Source organism: Lissotriton vulgaris, chromosome 1_2 (assembly GCF_964263255.1).
Source record: "Lissotriton vulgaris chromosome 1_2, aLisVul1.2, whole genome shotgun sequence".
NCBI classification, from domain to species: domain Eukaryota; kingdom Metazoa; phylum Chordata; class Amphibia; order Caudata; family Salamandridae; genus Lissotriton; species Lissotriton vulgaris.
The window spans coordinates 192,360,545-192,374,780 of NC_141686.1; the positions used below are offsets into that span (position 1 = coordinate 192,360,545).

A 14,236-nucleotide genomic window follows, 5' to 3' on the forward strand; every position below is an offset into this window, starting at 1 on the left:
ATGATTTGGACAGGTACATCAGACAAATTACAAGAATTTCAAAAATATCTTAACAATAATGACCAAAACATCAGATTTACCATGGAATACAACAATGTCAGACTTCCATTCTTGGATGTCGATTTTTTTATTGAAAATAAGACAATCCAAAGTAGACTATATAGGAAAAGTACAACATGTAATTCCTTACTACACGCGACTAGTGCCCACCCTGAACACCAAAAAAAAGCGATGCCTTATGGGGAACTAGTCAGAACACGCCGCAATTGCAGCACTGACGCAGAATTTGAAACACAAAAACAGGGAGTGATCAAAAGGTTCATAAACAGAGGATACAAACATAAAGAACTTCAGAAAGCAGAAAGCAGAATAGAAAAACTAGCCAGAATAGATACCTTAAAAGAGAAGCCTAAACAAGAAAACAAACAAGAAAAGATCAGACTATTGACAGGTTTTAACAACTGGGCCACTGTCTTACGGGAGAGTCTGAATAAACACTGGCATCTACTCAGCAAAGACACTACACTAAATAAACACATAACAGAAAGACCAACACTAACATTCAGGAAAGGGACAACACTGAGAAACATATTGAGCCCTAGTTACACTCAAACAATGAAAAAAAGCACCTGGTTGACAGAACCAGGCTTTTTCAGCTGTGGAATGTGCGTAGCGTGTAAATGGGCTTACAAAAAGATGAAGGGATTCATAGGACCACACAACAAAGAATACCGAATTTACACTACAATCAATTGCTGGAGTAAATATGTGGTATTCGCTCTAGACTGCAAATGCGGTAAACGATACATAGGAAGTACCAAGAGACTATTAAGAGACAGAATTAATGAACACATCAGGGCGGTAAAACAGGGTGACATGCGCTACCCAGTGGCGGCACACATGTCTATCTGTCCTGCACAAACATCCAGTCATTCATTCCAGTACTTTGGAATTGAACATGTACCTATCCACCCTAGAGGAGGAAATAGAGAACTAGCATTACGAAGGAGGGAGGCTATATGGATAATGACACTAAAAAGTGTGGAACTGGGCCTCAACATCGACCATGAGTTACATTACTTTCTAGGCACATGAGCAAAACACGAACTCACAGCCGATTAATAGTTGAACTCAATTAGAATTACCAGTAACTAATGAATATTCTGTGCATGCGTCGGTGACAATCATTACTATGTAAGAATACTGCCTAAATGCATTATATGCCTGTATTATTGAGCTTTGATGTGGGCCACTTAAGGGCAACTGACATTGTTCTGAGCCCATTTTGGATGGAGAAATCAAAAAAATAGACACTGGCCCAAAATACATTTTTTTTATTAAACTTGGGGAACTATAAAACACACACACACAATGGGGAGCACCAAACCGTAATTCCGTATAATTATTAATTAGAAACCCTTACCAGAAACATTGATAGATATTCGCACGGTAGTTAACTTTGAAGCGTGGAGGATTTTGTAGAACGATAATCCTTAATAATAAGTTACCACCACACTTAATATCTTGGAATCAATAATATCCCCATATAACAAACTATTCGGTGATATTAGTGTTTAGAAATCTAAAAATGTAAAAAAAAACAAAAATTACTGAAAACAGTATGTAAATGCATCTAAAACAAATTGTATAATCGACAATAACTTTAAGATAACTTTAGACATATTCCCCGAACACCGCTTTCATAAATAACGTTTAAGAGCCTATATCTTACTATACACAGTAGGAAGGCTAATATGGCCGCCAAGTTAACACAATGAAACCCATAGGATGGGGCTTCAATGTAACAGAAACGAACCGGAAGTGAACCGTGACGATGCGCGTGTAACACTTCCTATTTTAGAATATATGGCGCCAACCATAACAGACAAACACTGCAACATAGAAAAAGCAGAGGGGGCGAATAACTCTCCTGAGAAGATAACAGCTAAAAGGTAACGATTAACAACTGCCACGGGCATTGACTAATGCAAAGAGTCTTAGAGTGCGACTGTATAAACATAGTCTGCACTTGATAATGTGGGACTCTGGACAAATGAGTAACTAAATTTTATTTAAACTATTTTATAAAAACAACTGTAGCTCTAATCGGATCCGGTAATGTGGTCAGACACTGGGTTGATTACGTGGGGAGCACCTAACAAACACGGCGTCCTTTAATATTAAACTAGACCGCCAATGCAAACACAAGGGTAGAATAAGGGGGAGCACTACTAGATATATGAATATTCCCCTCCTCGTTGGAATATTCAAAATAAATAATTATATATAAAAAAGTATGTGTGGCTTTTCCATATTGCTAATGGAAGGGTCGAAAAACTAGGTGTATCGCATAAGAGCCTACACTAAGTTCTATAAATGTTTTACAGCTGTCAAATATTGAACCAATACTCTGGTTACTACATGGCTGAAGATTTCTTTATACTTACGACATCCCCACAAGAACCCCTTTGAGGGTTGGAATTATCACCTCAAAAAATGTAAGTAATATTCATACCATAATAAGGACCATGTAAATTAAGTACAAAAACTACTGACTAGGACAACAAAGAACTGATAGTCCTTTTCCGTATTCTTTTTATGCAGAACGAACGAAAGATTGGAGAATAGGTACCGAAAGCATGGTTATTAAATATACATGAACTCACAAACCTTAAAACACCGCTATTATTCACAATTGTCCCTGAGAAATCACTTGCATGCCATCCCTAAAATAACGCTAATAAAACACGTTCACATGTCTCTCCATTTCTCTTAATGGGCTCATACTCCTTAAAATGTTAAAAACAAACGATCCCCACTGAATGAAAGTAATCTACGCACTATCAATGCAACTATCCACTAACTGTTGTAACTTCAAATCACACCACCAGTTCTGATCTGATAATCACAAAATGATGACAAACAAAAGATGTGAAAAATGTTAAGATCAGAAGCAATGTATTACAACATCACCTTTTTTCTAACAGCCTTGAAAAAGTCGGGGGTTACATTCCCCAAAACGAGGAAACACGTGTCGGCTGTGACGTCTCCTGAAATAAACAACAACCAACCCTGAATAAAAGGACTGAAAATCAATTTTGTGTGCGAAATGTATGGTGGAAACACATGTATATATTTGCAAAAGTGTATAAAAAACGTGTGCTAAGGAGTATCAAACATCTTATGGCATCTGCCTAACTAGAAGAGGGAAGTGGTTCTCTTCTCCTTTTAGCACTGTTGAAAAGTTATAAACTGATTACCTATATCTAGGAAAAGTGTACACTCCTATGTGGCGCCAACACCTAGTAAAATTACCACTACCCTAGCAGGAAAACAAAATGCATTTTATGTATGTTCTTACTGCCTGTTCTGTAATTCTCTGCTGAGGAGCGCTCTCATCGCTTGAAGTAAATTTGTAGTCCTTCTTCTATTTTTGTGAAATGTCCCAGTTTTTGGCTTTAAAATTCTGGTCACCCTACCGTTGCTGCCTCTACTTATTGAACATGCTATCGTCACATTAACTACAGATACTCTGTACCTGTATGGCCAGTACCGGAGGTGTGTACTATTCTGTTGCAATTAACAGTAGATTGACTTGAATTTGTAACTGCCAGCTGAGCAGATAGAAAGTCAGCGTATAACACGCTGAGCACGTGCTGACTTGATACCAACCGATACCAGAGGCAACCCAGGAGCCTCACACCAGGTCTGCTGCTCTTGATGGTTGGTCTACGTAGACGTCGCCGTGTCTCCCGCTGCCTGCTGGCCAACCAGGGAACGCCGTTGTGTTCTCAGGATCATGCTACCGCCATCTCAGTGAGGACCATATGAAAACAAAAAGAAAATTAAACAATCACTGCATTACAGTGGCTAACAAAGCTATTCCTGCTCTATCATCAGCACTACAACAGTGACTCCCCCACATACGGGAGCGGTCTCATTGCTGCACGATAATCCGTTAAAGTTTCCTTATAAAGTTTTATATTTTTATAAAGCATATTTCATGAAGCATTCCATGTAGTCCTGCAACCCCAAGCGTGTCCGCTCCCCATGATCCAAGCGGCCGGGCCCTATTTGCTGCACCCTAAACAACTCTCCTGAGTGCGGCCAGCCCCCCCTGCACGGGCGCCTCTGGGGCTGCGTTCATCGCCTCATTCATATTGTGACAAGGCCACCCTAAATATCAACCACAACTACCACAGTTAGCTTTACGACACTAGGCAGTGTCACTGTCCACCTCTCTCAACCCGATTCACGCCGCAGGTCGCATCTCCCCTGCACCCGTGTGCACTCCAGCGCAGCCCGCCATCTCTAGCAGCTACATCATCACCACTACGCTTTCCAATGCAGCGGTGAGCCGCAATTACCGCCGCCACCCACATTTGGACGCTGCCCCACCTCTTGCAGCATCCCATAGCCTATACACGGAAGTCCGATGCACTCCCATCAGGCTACTATTGCGAGATTATTGCCCAGGATGCCCTCCCCTAGCTTCCCGGTCTACATGAGCAACCTTTCTCCTGTAAGTCACCATTTTTTCTAATATTATTATTACGCCATTACCACCGCTCCGAAAGAGGGCGCGTCCCCCGCAGCTCACAGCGGGGCGACACATTCCCATCAGCCTACCATTACGAGACGCCTGCCCCAGGCTACCCTCCCCGGGCTTCCCGGTGTACGTAAGCTGCCTTTCTCCTGTAAGTCACAAATATCTATTATTATTAAATACCCTATAAAAATGTCATTTGTAAAGCGCACAGCTACCTCTAACGGAGGTGTCCCGGCGCTGTTCGTATACCGCTTAGGAACCCTTCCTGGTTTTTCCCTGTGGAATGTCCACTCCTGGGCACCCCCAAGGTGAAGCCAGGCATCCCAGCGCTGTTAGGGCCCTTGTGGAGAGTAAGCAAGCTATTGCCCAGAGTTGCAGAGTGGGACCCATGATTAGAATAGGCACCGAGGTGAGAATTATCAGGTCTGACGAAATTGAGCCCAAGACCCGCTGAGGCAGGTATTGAACCCTGGTCCCGGACCAGAGTTCTGCATCAGGGTCTGCCGCTCTAACCATTGAGCCACACTTCTCCACTATAACTGCCACTCAGAAAGAGGGCGCATCCCCTGCATCTCACCTCGGGGCTTCACTATCTAAACCCATTTCGCCGCCAAGCCAACTGCATTTGAATACTGCAATTCTCGCGCAAAACGAAGTATTTATTTCATACACAGTGTTCTTATTATTGCACTACACCTAGGGCCCCCTCCAACATACCGTGCGGTGCTCAGACAGCCACCGACCGGAAACCTCGGTCCGCTTCGACGATGCGCCCCTGCAGCTTGTCTGAGGTCCAAGGGGACAAGGGGCTGGGAACCCCAGGGCACAGCCTTAAATATCCTCACAGGTTTTCCTGGTGTACCCCGATGACATCACCTGACTTCTTTATCCGTCCAGCAGCCTTCTTAGCCCCGGAGGAGGCTCAGTTCCATGGCTCTACTAAGTGCGCCCCTCCCCTAGGTGCAAGGGGATGCCTGGTCATAGGCGTGAATATTTTTAGGCTCACTGCTCTGCTCAAAACCCACATATTTCCAGCTCAGTTCATTGAGTATCCTTTCGCCACTCCTTACCCCAATGAAAGCTACTGCAAGTGACAGTGCTTTATTTGTAATGGAAAGAGTGCTGCTGCCCAAAGCGGCGCTCAGAAACCCACATCTGATGCTTTAGATGTCAGTGATCGAATACCAAGGATGCGTAGTGGTGAATCGACCTCATGGCTCTTCCATCCACTACCTCTGTCGCTTTATCCCACTCGCGCAGGGGGTTCCTGCTTTCTCCCTTTGAGCCCATTTTCCACAGTCTGTGCTCTTCTTACTCTTTCCACTTTGTGTATTTTCTCTCTCTAGCTCGCGGTTAATGATCTGATATAGAAAAATAACTGCTGGTCTCCAACAATAAGTGCTTGTGGCCCATACCGGCTCAAATTAAGCATTGACCATGAACGATCCTCCCCCTTCCTTAATAAAATAGGCGAGCCATATTTAATTGCCACTGAGGGAGTCTCCCAACTAAGGAAACAACATACACTACTACACAATTTAGGGGTGGAGGGTATGAAAGTAAATGACAATATAGCAGAAAACCTAAATGAAGGAGGCTGTGTTGAGGGGTTGTATGACAATACATCGGCTGCAAAGTCCTCGCGGGCATTCTCATCGCAGCCAATACATCGCAAAAGCATTTACATCGGGCATTTTTGCATCGCACGTCGTTGCGACGCAAATGCGGCCTCAGACTAGGATCGCGTGTCACATCGGCGACATGACATCGCGCTACATGACAACGTGATGTTTCACACAGCCAATGGGTCGGTAGGGGGGTGGGGAGTATAGATTGTATATATAGTGTTGCACACCGTATCTGCACCCATTTGTGGCTGTGCCGTTACCCTGTGGACTGCATTTTTAATCAGTAAGTGCCCAGTAGGCTTGTGTTTTATTTAGTTCTACTTCGTTTTTAGTGCCCTTGTGCCCTATGTTTTCATCGTGCCATACCTGCCTATAAATAATATTCCCCAAAAAGCATATTTGTGAGAAGCTGATCAGAAGCGATCATTTGAGCGTGCACTTCTGACCTATGTTTTCCTGTTTTTAAACAATCGCATTGCAAGAAAGCCAAGTGCTTTATATGGGGGTGAAGGGGCATTCATCTATTTGTAGTAGAAATGTAAGAAATGGGGGTCAGTAATATAGGTGGCCATCTGTAAGGGGCAGCTGAGGTAGTATCTGTACGATGGTGATATATCCGATGTAACGTGTGTTTCCCGTTTGTTACAGCCGTTCTAGCACTGGTTTCCCCCATTTTTGTGAGGCCTTCTGGCCTGTGTCCCTCGTTTTTGTGTGACCTCCTGCCCTATTTTTCCCTCGTTTTTGTGTGCCATCCTGGCCTATGTGTCCCTCGTTTTTGTGTGCCCTCCTGCCCTATGTTTCCCTCTTTTTCGTGTGCCCCGGGGTGAAGGGGCATTCATCTATTTGTAGTAGAAATGTAAGAAATGGGGGTCAGTAATATAGGTGGTCATCTGTAAGGGCCAGCTGAGGTAGTAACTGTACGATGGTGATCTATCCGATGTAACGTGTGTTTCCCGTTTGTTACAGCCGTTCTAGCACTGGTTTCCCTCGTTTTCATGAGGTCTTCTGGCCTGTGTCCCTCGTTTTTGTGTGATGTTCTGCCCTATTTTCCCTCGTTTTTGTGTGCCATCATGGCCTATGTGTCCCTCGTTTTATCCACCCATCCATCCAGGCACCCACCCATCCATCCACCCATCCCACCCATCCATCCACCCATCCCACCCATCAATCCACCCACCCACCCATCAATCCACCCACCCATCAATCCACCCACCCATCAATCCAACCATCCACCCACCCATCCCACCCACCCACCCATCCATCCATCCCCATTTACCCGTCCCAGCCACCCATAAATCCACCGATCCATCCAGCCATCCATCCATCCACCCATCCATCCACCCATCCATCCACCCATCCATCCATCCATCCATCCATCCATCCATCCATCCATCCATCCATCCATTAATCCATCCATCTATCCATCCATCCATCCATCCATCCACCCACCCATCCACCCATCCCACCCACCCACCCATCCATCCATCCACCCACCCATCCCACCCATCAATCCATCCACCCACCCATCCCACCCATCAATCCATCCACCCATCCACCCACCCATCCACCCACCCATCCATCCATCCATCCACCCACCCATCCATCCAACCACCCATCCCACCCACCCATCCACCCACCCACCCACCCATCCATCCACCCACCCACCCATCCCAACCACCCATTCCATCCATCCACCCACCCACCCATCCATCCATCCATCCATCTACCCACCCATCCCATCCCATCCACCCATCCATCCATCCATCCACCCATCCATCCACCCACCCATCCATCCATCCCACCCACCCACCCATCCATCCATCCAACCACCCATGTTAATGTTAATGTTAATGTTAATGTTAATATCAATTTATTAAGCGCTCGTACGCCCGGGGGCTTCATGGCGCTATAGGAAGGAACACAACGCACCGCTTTAGAAGTAGAGATGAAGCGGCTCAGCAATACGCCTGGGAGAAAAGCCAGGTTTTAAGGGAGTGTCTGAAACTCAGGATGTTATCGCTCAATTTTAATTGAAAAGGAAGGTAGTTCCAGAAGGTGGCTGCAAGATGGTCAAAGCAGCAGCCTCCGAGACGCTTCCTCTTATAAGAGGGGACGATCAGAAGGGATTTGTGAGTGGACCGGAGATTGAGGGAAGGGTCATATCTGTTGAATAGACCTCTGATAAACTGAGGGCCAGAGTCATGTAGGGACTTAAATAAAATGCACCCAGTTTTAAAAGCTACTCGCTGCTCGACAGGCAGCCAGTGTAGCTGTTTCAACCCTGATCTGACAGACTGCCTTTTAGATAGATTCAGAATAAGTCTGGCTGCCTGGTTTTGAACCAGCTGGAGGCGTTCTAACTCTCCAGCTTGGAGCCCAAGGTAAAGGCTGTTGGAAAAGTCTAGTCTAGACAGGACCAGGGAAATGACGATCTGAGTAAGGGCAGCCGGAGAAAAAAAACGGGCAATTTTCTTAATTTTCTTCAGTTGAAAGAAGCTGAATGACACAACTGCGCCTACCTGTCTTTTCAGGGAGAGATCCTCGCTGATAAAAATTCCCAAGCTCTTAACTGAAGATGACTTGGACGGAGAAGCTCCCATGCTAGATGGCCAGAAGCTAGGGTTCCAACTAAGTGCACTCTGCCCAGGCAAGACCAGTTCAGTCTTGCCTGGGTTGAGTTTCAAATGATTGCAGCTCATCCAACTCAGGATGTGAGACATGGTGTTTTGAAAATCTTCCACTGAGTCCTTGGTGTTTAAAGGAAAGATGAGCTGCAAATCATCTGCATAGTTGAAGATGGTAACTTTCGCTTTCCTAAGAGAATACAGAAGGGGGCGTAGGTATAAATTAAAAAGCAAAGGTGACAATGATGAGCCCTGAGGTACTCCAGAGGTGGTAGGTATAGTGGGAGCTGTGATAGAACCCAATCTAACAGTTTGAGTGCGGCCAGTAATGAATGAGCGAATCCAGCTCAGCGCAGGGCCCCTGAGACCTGCTTGCTCGACACGGTTGACCAAGATGGTATAGTCAACCGTGTCGAACGCAGCCGAAAGGTCCAGTAGCACCAGAGCCTGGTGGATCCCCTCATCCGCATTCCACCTCAAAGTATTTTGTACCGAAAGGATAACTGCCTCAGTTGAATGACATGGGCGGAAACCCGGTGGTTGGGTGCGAGATACTCTGATTCTTCAACAAATTTGGAGATACTGTCGCAGACGTGAGCCTCCAATAATTTGGCACAGTAAGGCAGCAGTGATATAGGTCTATAGTTGAGCGGGTCCAGCGGGTTAGCTCCGACTTTTTTTATCAGGGGAATGAGGAGGGCTTTTTTAAGGTTGTCAGGGACTTTACCCTGTGAGAGAGATCCATTCAGCATGGTGAGGTTCCGTGACGATCGTAAGTGGTGTTTTCGACTCGCACGAATATGGTCGAGTCTGGTATCTATGAACCGCAAATGACGAGTTTAGTTGGTGTACGCGTTTTCGCTGTGCTAGCCTAAACCGTTCGTTTGTTTCGTGGGTTCCTACATCTGAGCCCACGGGTTCCATCTTAGATGCGGCATCCATGTTGTCTCTTGCCCTCAAGTAGCCAGCGAACGGACGCTGTCCGCTTCGCGACCCTGGGATTCCCAAACTCTTGCAGAAGACATCTTTCCTTTGAAAGTGTCTTTATGATGAGGGGGACGGCACTGTAAGGCAGATGGCCCCGCTCGAGGCTCATCTTGCCGTGCCGGTCTATTGTCTTAGTTGTGCATTCATTAAGCACGTCCCCTTTGATGCCTGCAGCTCGGGTTTCCCGATACCACCCCTTTTACACCCTTTCCGATCTCCCCACTGTTTCTGTCTTCCTCTGCACCTGTTTCTGTCCCTTCCTCGATCTGTTTACTGCTGATTGGAATGTACTAATGGTGGGAAGATGGGCTTTTACAGTTGGGAGCTACCAAACGTTATTGTACTTATGTTCCGGGCCTTGAATACATGAAAGCAACCCTTATGGTCTTTACGATGGGAACCGAGTTGTAAACCTTTGTGTACTATGATATTCAATGCATGGATACTGTATAAAAGGAGCGATCCACAGAGGCAAGTCGAATCAGACTCCTCGAACCTACACATGTTGTACTTCCTGTGACTTCTGTGTTCCCTGCAGTAATAAACCTCGAATCTTTGACGCCGAAGGAAGTTTTCCGTGTCTCTGTCATTTGTACGCCGGAACAGGTTACCCACGAAGGTTTCAGGTGTTATCCCTGGCACCGCTGGGTCTTAAGAAAACCCAGTCCTTCAGTTGGCGCCCACAGTGGGGCTGCATCAGTGGTACCGGTCCAAGCCCGACGATCGTGAGGAACTTCGTGTGAAATCTCCGAGGGAAGGTGCACCCCGCTTCATCAATCCTGTTGTCGAAACAAGTGGCCCGACGACTTTTCCCCCGAAGATCCCCGCCTCCTGACGGCTGCGACGGACTGCTGCCCTGACTGTAGACCTGTTTTGGCGCCTGGCGTAGACCTTGGTACAGCGAGACGATTGACGGGCCTTCCTGGTGACGCCATCGATCCTTGAGTTAAGTATTTGTGGGTCGCTCCCAGAGTCCTTAGTTGTGGGTGCTTAGTTGTTGCATGGTTCCATTGCATTTGTGGTTCTTAGTACTTGCTCTTTGCAGGGACATTGTTAATCCTATAACCCTTGACGTTTGTGAAACTCGGTTAGTGTGCAAGATGCCTGGCCGTAGTACTTTGTTCAGTTGTTTTAGACGTTGTGGTGCGGATTCGCGACTGGAGGACTCGTGTCCGATACCTCCGGTTGGAACTCCAACTTATGAGCTGTATAGTAAACACGGGTTAGGTCCAATTACATTCAATGAGTGTTGGATTCGCTATACTAAAAAGGACGGTGTCCTCAGTTGGCCACCTCATGGTAGTTTTGAGGCCCCGATTTTAGACAATCTTGAAGCTAAATTGTTTCAGAGAAAATCAAGGCCGGCCATGTTTGATTCCTTTCGGTTGTGGCGTAAAGAAGCCAAACAGAGAGAAATCAAACAGATTAAACGTAATAAGAGAGAAGGAGTTGTTACCACGGTAAGAAATGCAGAGCAGTTCCAGCGAGATAAGGAGGAAAAGGAAAAGGAAGTTTTCGATAGATTGCAGCGTATGTCTGTAGACAAATGTTACCCCGCTTTACCGACGGGTACGGATAGGAAGGAGGAATCGGTAGAGGACCCTTTACTGTCCTATCTTTTGAAGTCACCACCTCCGTACGCGCAGGGTACTGTAACTCCTGTGGTTCCTCCTGCCCCTGTTCCTCCTGCTCCTGTTCAACAACCTGACCCTCAACCCGTTCCTGCTCCTCTACCAACTTCCGTCCCTACTGCTCCTCCATTTGTACTTCCTCATACTCCTGCTCCCGCTGCTCCTGCTGTTCTGGTTACTCCTGCTGTCTCTTCTGCTTCTGATACTTCTCTTGTTACCCCGTTGTGTTACTCTTCTTCTCCATCTGTTCGACGTCGTACCCCTTCTGTTGCTGCTAACTTCTTCAATTCTCTTGGCCCTATTCTTGAGTCCGCTGGTTCAGACGGTCCTCAAAGACGTAGTCAGCTTCCCGGTAGTCGGGAACGTGACACACTGTATAATATGGCGATGAATTGGATGAAATACCCCCTTAGAAATCCTCCACGTGTGGTGTTAGATACGTTTTGTCAATTCAATATACCGACGCAAAGGTTTGTTTTCGAAGAAATGTGTAAGGCTCTACGTGACCAAATATCGGCTGATGCATCTGACGAGGTTTTGACTGCTTTGACTGATCTTCAGCTTCAGTTTTCGAGCGGAATGTTGGTGGGCACCAATGTTCGACGTGCTGTCGAGCAGTTGTTGTCTTTTCGTCCTTCTATAATGCCTCGGGCATTATTCTTAGAGGACATTGAGGGACCGCTTGCAGCGCCTGGTCAGTATCCCTTGTGCGAAGTTCCACCAGGGTGGATGCCAGGTGATGCTGCTCAAGTTCCACCGATCTTGCCACACTTTCAGAGAGTGTGGATACATCTTCCATGGAAACGATCGGAAGTTTTGCAGGTGAAGCAATCTTTGCCTGACCCTCGCAAAAATCCTGCAGGGTATTATAAAGAATTATCGCAGCTTGTGGATGCTATGATAATGAATCTTGCCGTTATCGATATGTTGTTTGGCAATGTCGTACCGCAACCGGTATGGGCAAAGATTCGTCAGGAAGATCATGCGGGGGAACTGGGCGGTGATTGGAATGCATTACGGGCTGCTGACGCTTTGTAAGTCGGTGGGGCCAAGCCTGATCAATTAATTACAGCTTTGCCCCAGAGAATTATCGCTCTGATGAAAACGCTTATGCCAGCCATGAAGGTGAATTGGGACAAATTGTCCACTTGCAAGCAAAAGAAGGATGAGAGTGTCTCCGATTTCTTTACGAGATTTGAGGAGGCTTTCATTGATCACAGTGGTCAGGATATGGGTACTGAGGGAGGTCAACGATTGTTTGTGGATAAGTTTGTCTCAAATTTGTTGCCTGACTTAAGCAACAAATTGTGCAATTCCGAAAGTGCGTGGGCTGTTTCCACTTCTGCTCAAATATTGGCCACGGCCCAATACCACGAGAATAGAGAGAAAGAGGAGAATGATCGTGCCGATAAGAAGACGAAAGAACTCAAAACCAAAGTGTTGTTGCAGCAAGCGTATCCTCCACGTTCGAATCAGAATGATTCGCAACAACGGAATCGATCGCAGTCTCAGTCGAATAGGTCGCAATCACGAAATGACTCCTCTTTGCAGAGATCTTTGTTAGGGTACAATCAATGTGCCTATTGTAGGGGTGAGGGTCATTTGAAATTCGATTGTCCAGTTTTGCGTGATAGCAATAGTGGTAATTCATCTAGAGGAGGTCGTAGCGGTCCTCAACAGACATCACGTGGTAGAGGTCGCGGTGCTCAAAATGATCGTTCCAACAATACTTCTGACTCTAATAATTGTTTCGATCAGCGCGGATCGTCGCAAGGGTGATCTGCTCAGTACAATGTGGACGATTATTACGTCGATCAGGATGCTGACGACGGTAATTACTAGGACAGCCATAGACAAGGAGAGGGAGTAGTATCAGTTTCGGTTGATCAGAGAGGGCCTTACGTCGCAGTTGCCACCTCGGGCGTCGTTGAGCCTTTTATGTTGGACACTGGTGCAGCGAAAAGTTCCATCATCGAACGGGGATGAAAGACGTAGCCGAGTGGATGACGACCAGCCGCCTGAAACTGAACTCAGACAAGACGGAAGTCCTCATCCTGGGCTCCTCGCCCTCCACCTGGGACGACTCCTGGTGGCCCCCCGCCCTGGGCACCGCACCCAAACCGACAGACCACGCATGCAACCTGGGCTTCATCCTGGACTCCTCCCTCTCCATGACCAGACAAGTCAACGCCGTCTCCTCGTCGTGCTTCAACATCCTGCGCATGCTACGGAAGATCTTCCGGTGGATCCCCACCGAGACAAGGAAGCCTGTCACCCAGCCCTCGTCACCAGCCGACTGGACTACGGCAACGCCCTCTACGCCGGAACCACCGCCAAGCTCCAGAAGAGACTCCAGCGGATCCAGAACACCTCAGCCAGACTCATCCTCGACATCCCACGACACAGCCACATCTCCGGACATCTGAGAGACCTGCACTGGCTCCCCGTCAACAAAAGAATCACCTTCCGTCTCCTCACCCACGCACACAAAGCCCTACACGATCAAGGCCCGAGCTACCTCAACAACCGCATCAACTTCTACGCTCCCAAACGCCACCTCCGATCAGCCAGTCACGCCCTCGCCGCCGTCCCCCGCATCCGAAGAATGACAGCAGGAGGAAGGTCCTTCTCCTACCTGGCCGCCAAGACCTGGAACTCCCTCCCTCCCAACCTGCGCCTGACCCAAGACCACCTCTCCTTCAGGAAGAAGCTCAAGACCTGGCTGTTCGAGCAGTAGCAGCACCCCCCCCCCCTAGCGCCTTGAGACCCTCCGGGTAAGTAGAGCCCTCTATAAATGCCTTTGATTGATTGATCATA

General features: G+C 47.1%; 1 protein-coding gene across 1 annotated transcript in view; it reads right to left on the bottom strand.

Annotated features, from left to right (window-relative positions):
* Positions 1-1,554: 1,554 nt before the first annotated feature.
* The window catches only part of LOC147734890 (alpha-N-acetylgalactosamine-specific lectin-like), a 243,750-nt gene continuing 231,068 nt past the window's right edge, over positions 1,555-14,236 (bottom strand). Inside the window, exon 7 of the mRNA XM_086952522.1 lies at positions 1,555-1,582. Coding sequence (XP_086808648.1) covers positions 1,555-1,582 — 28 coding nt within the window. The remainder of the gene's footprint in view (positions 1,583-14,236) is intronic.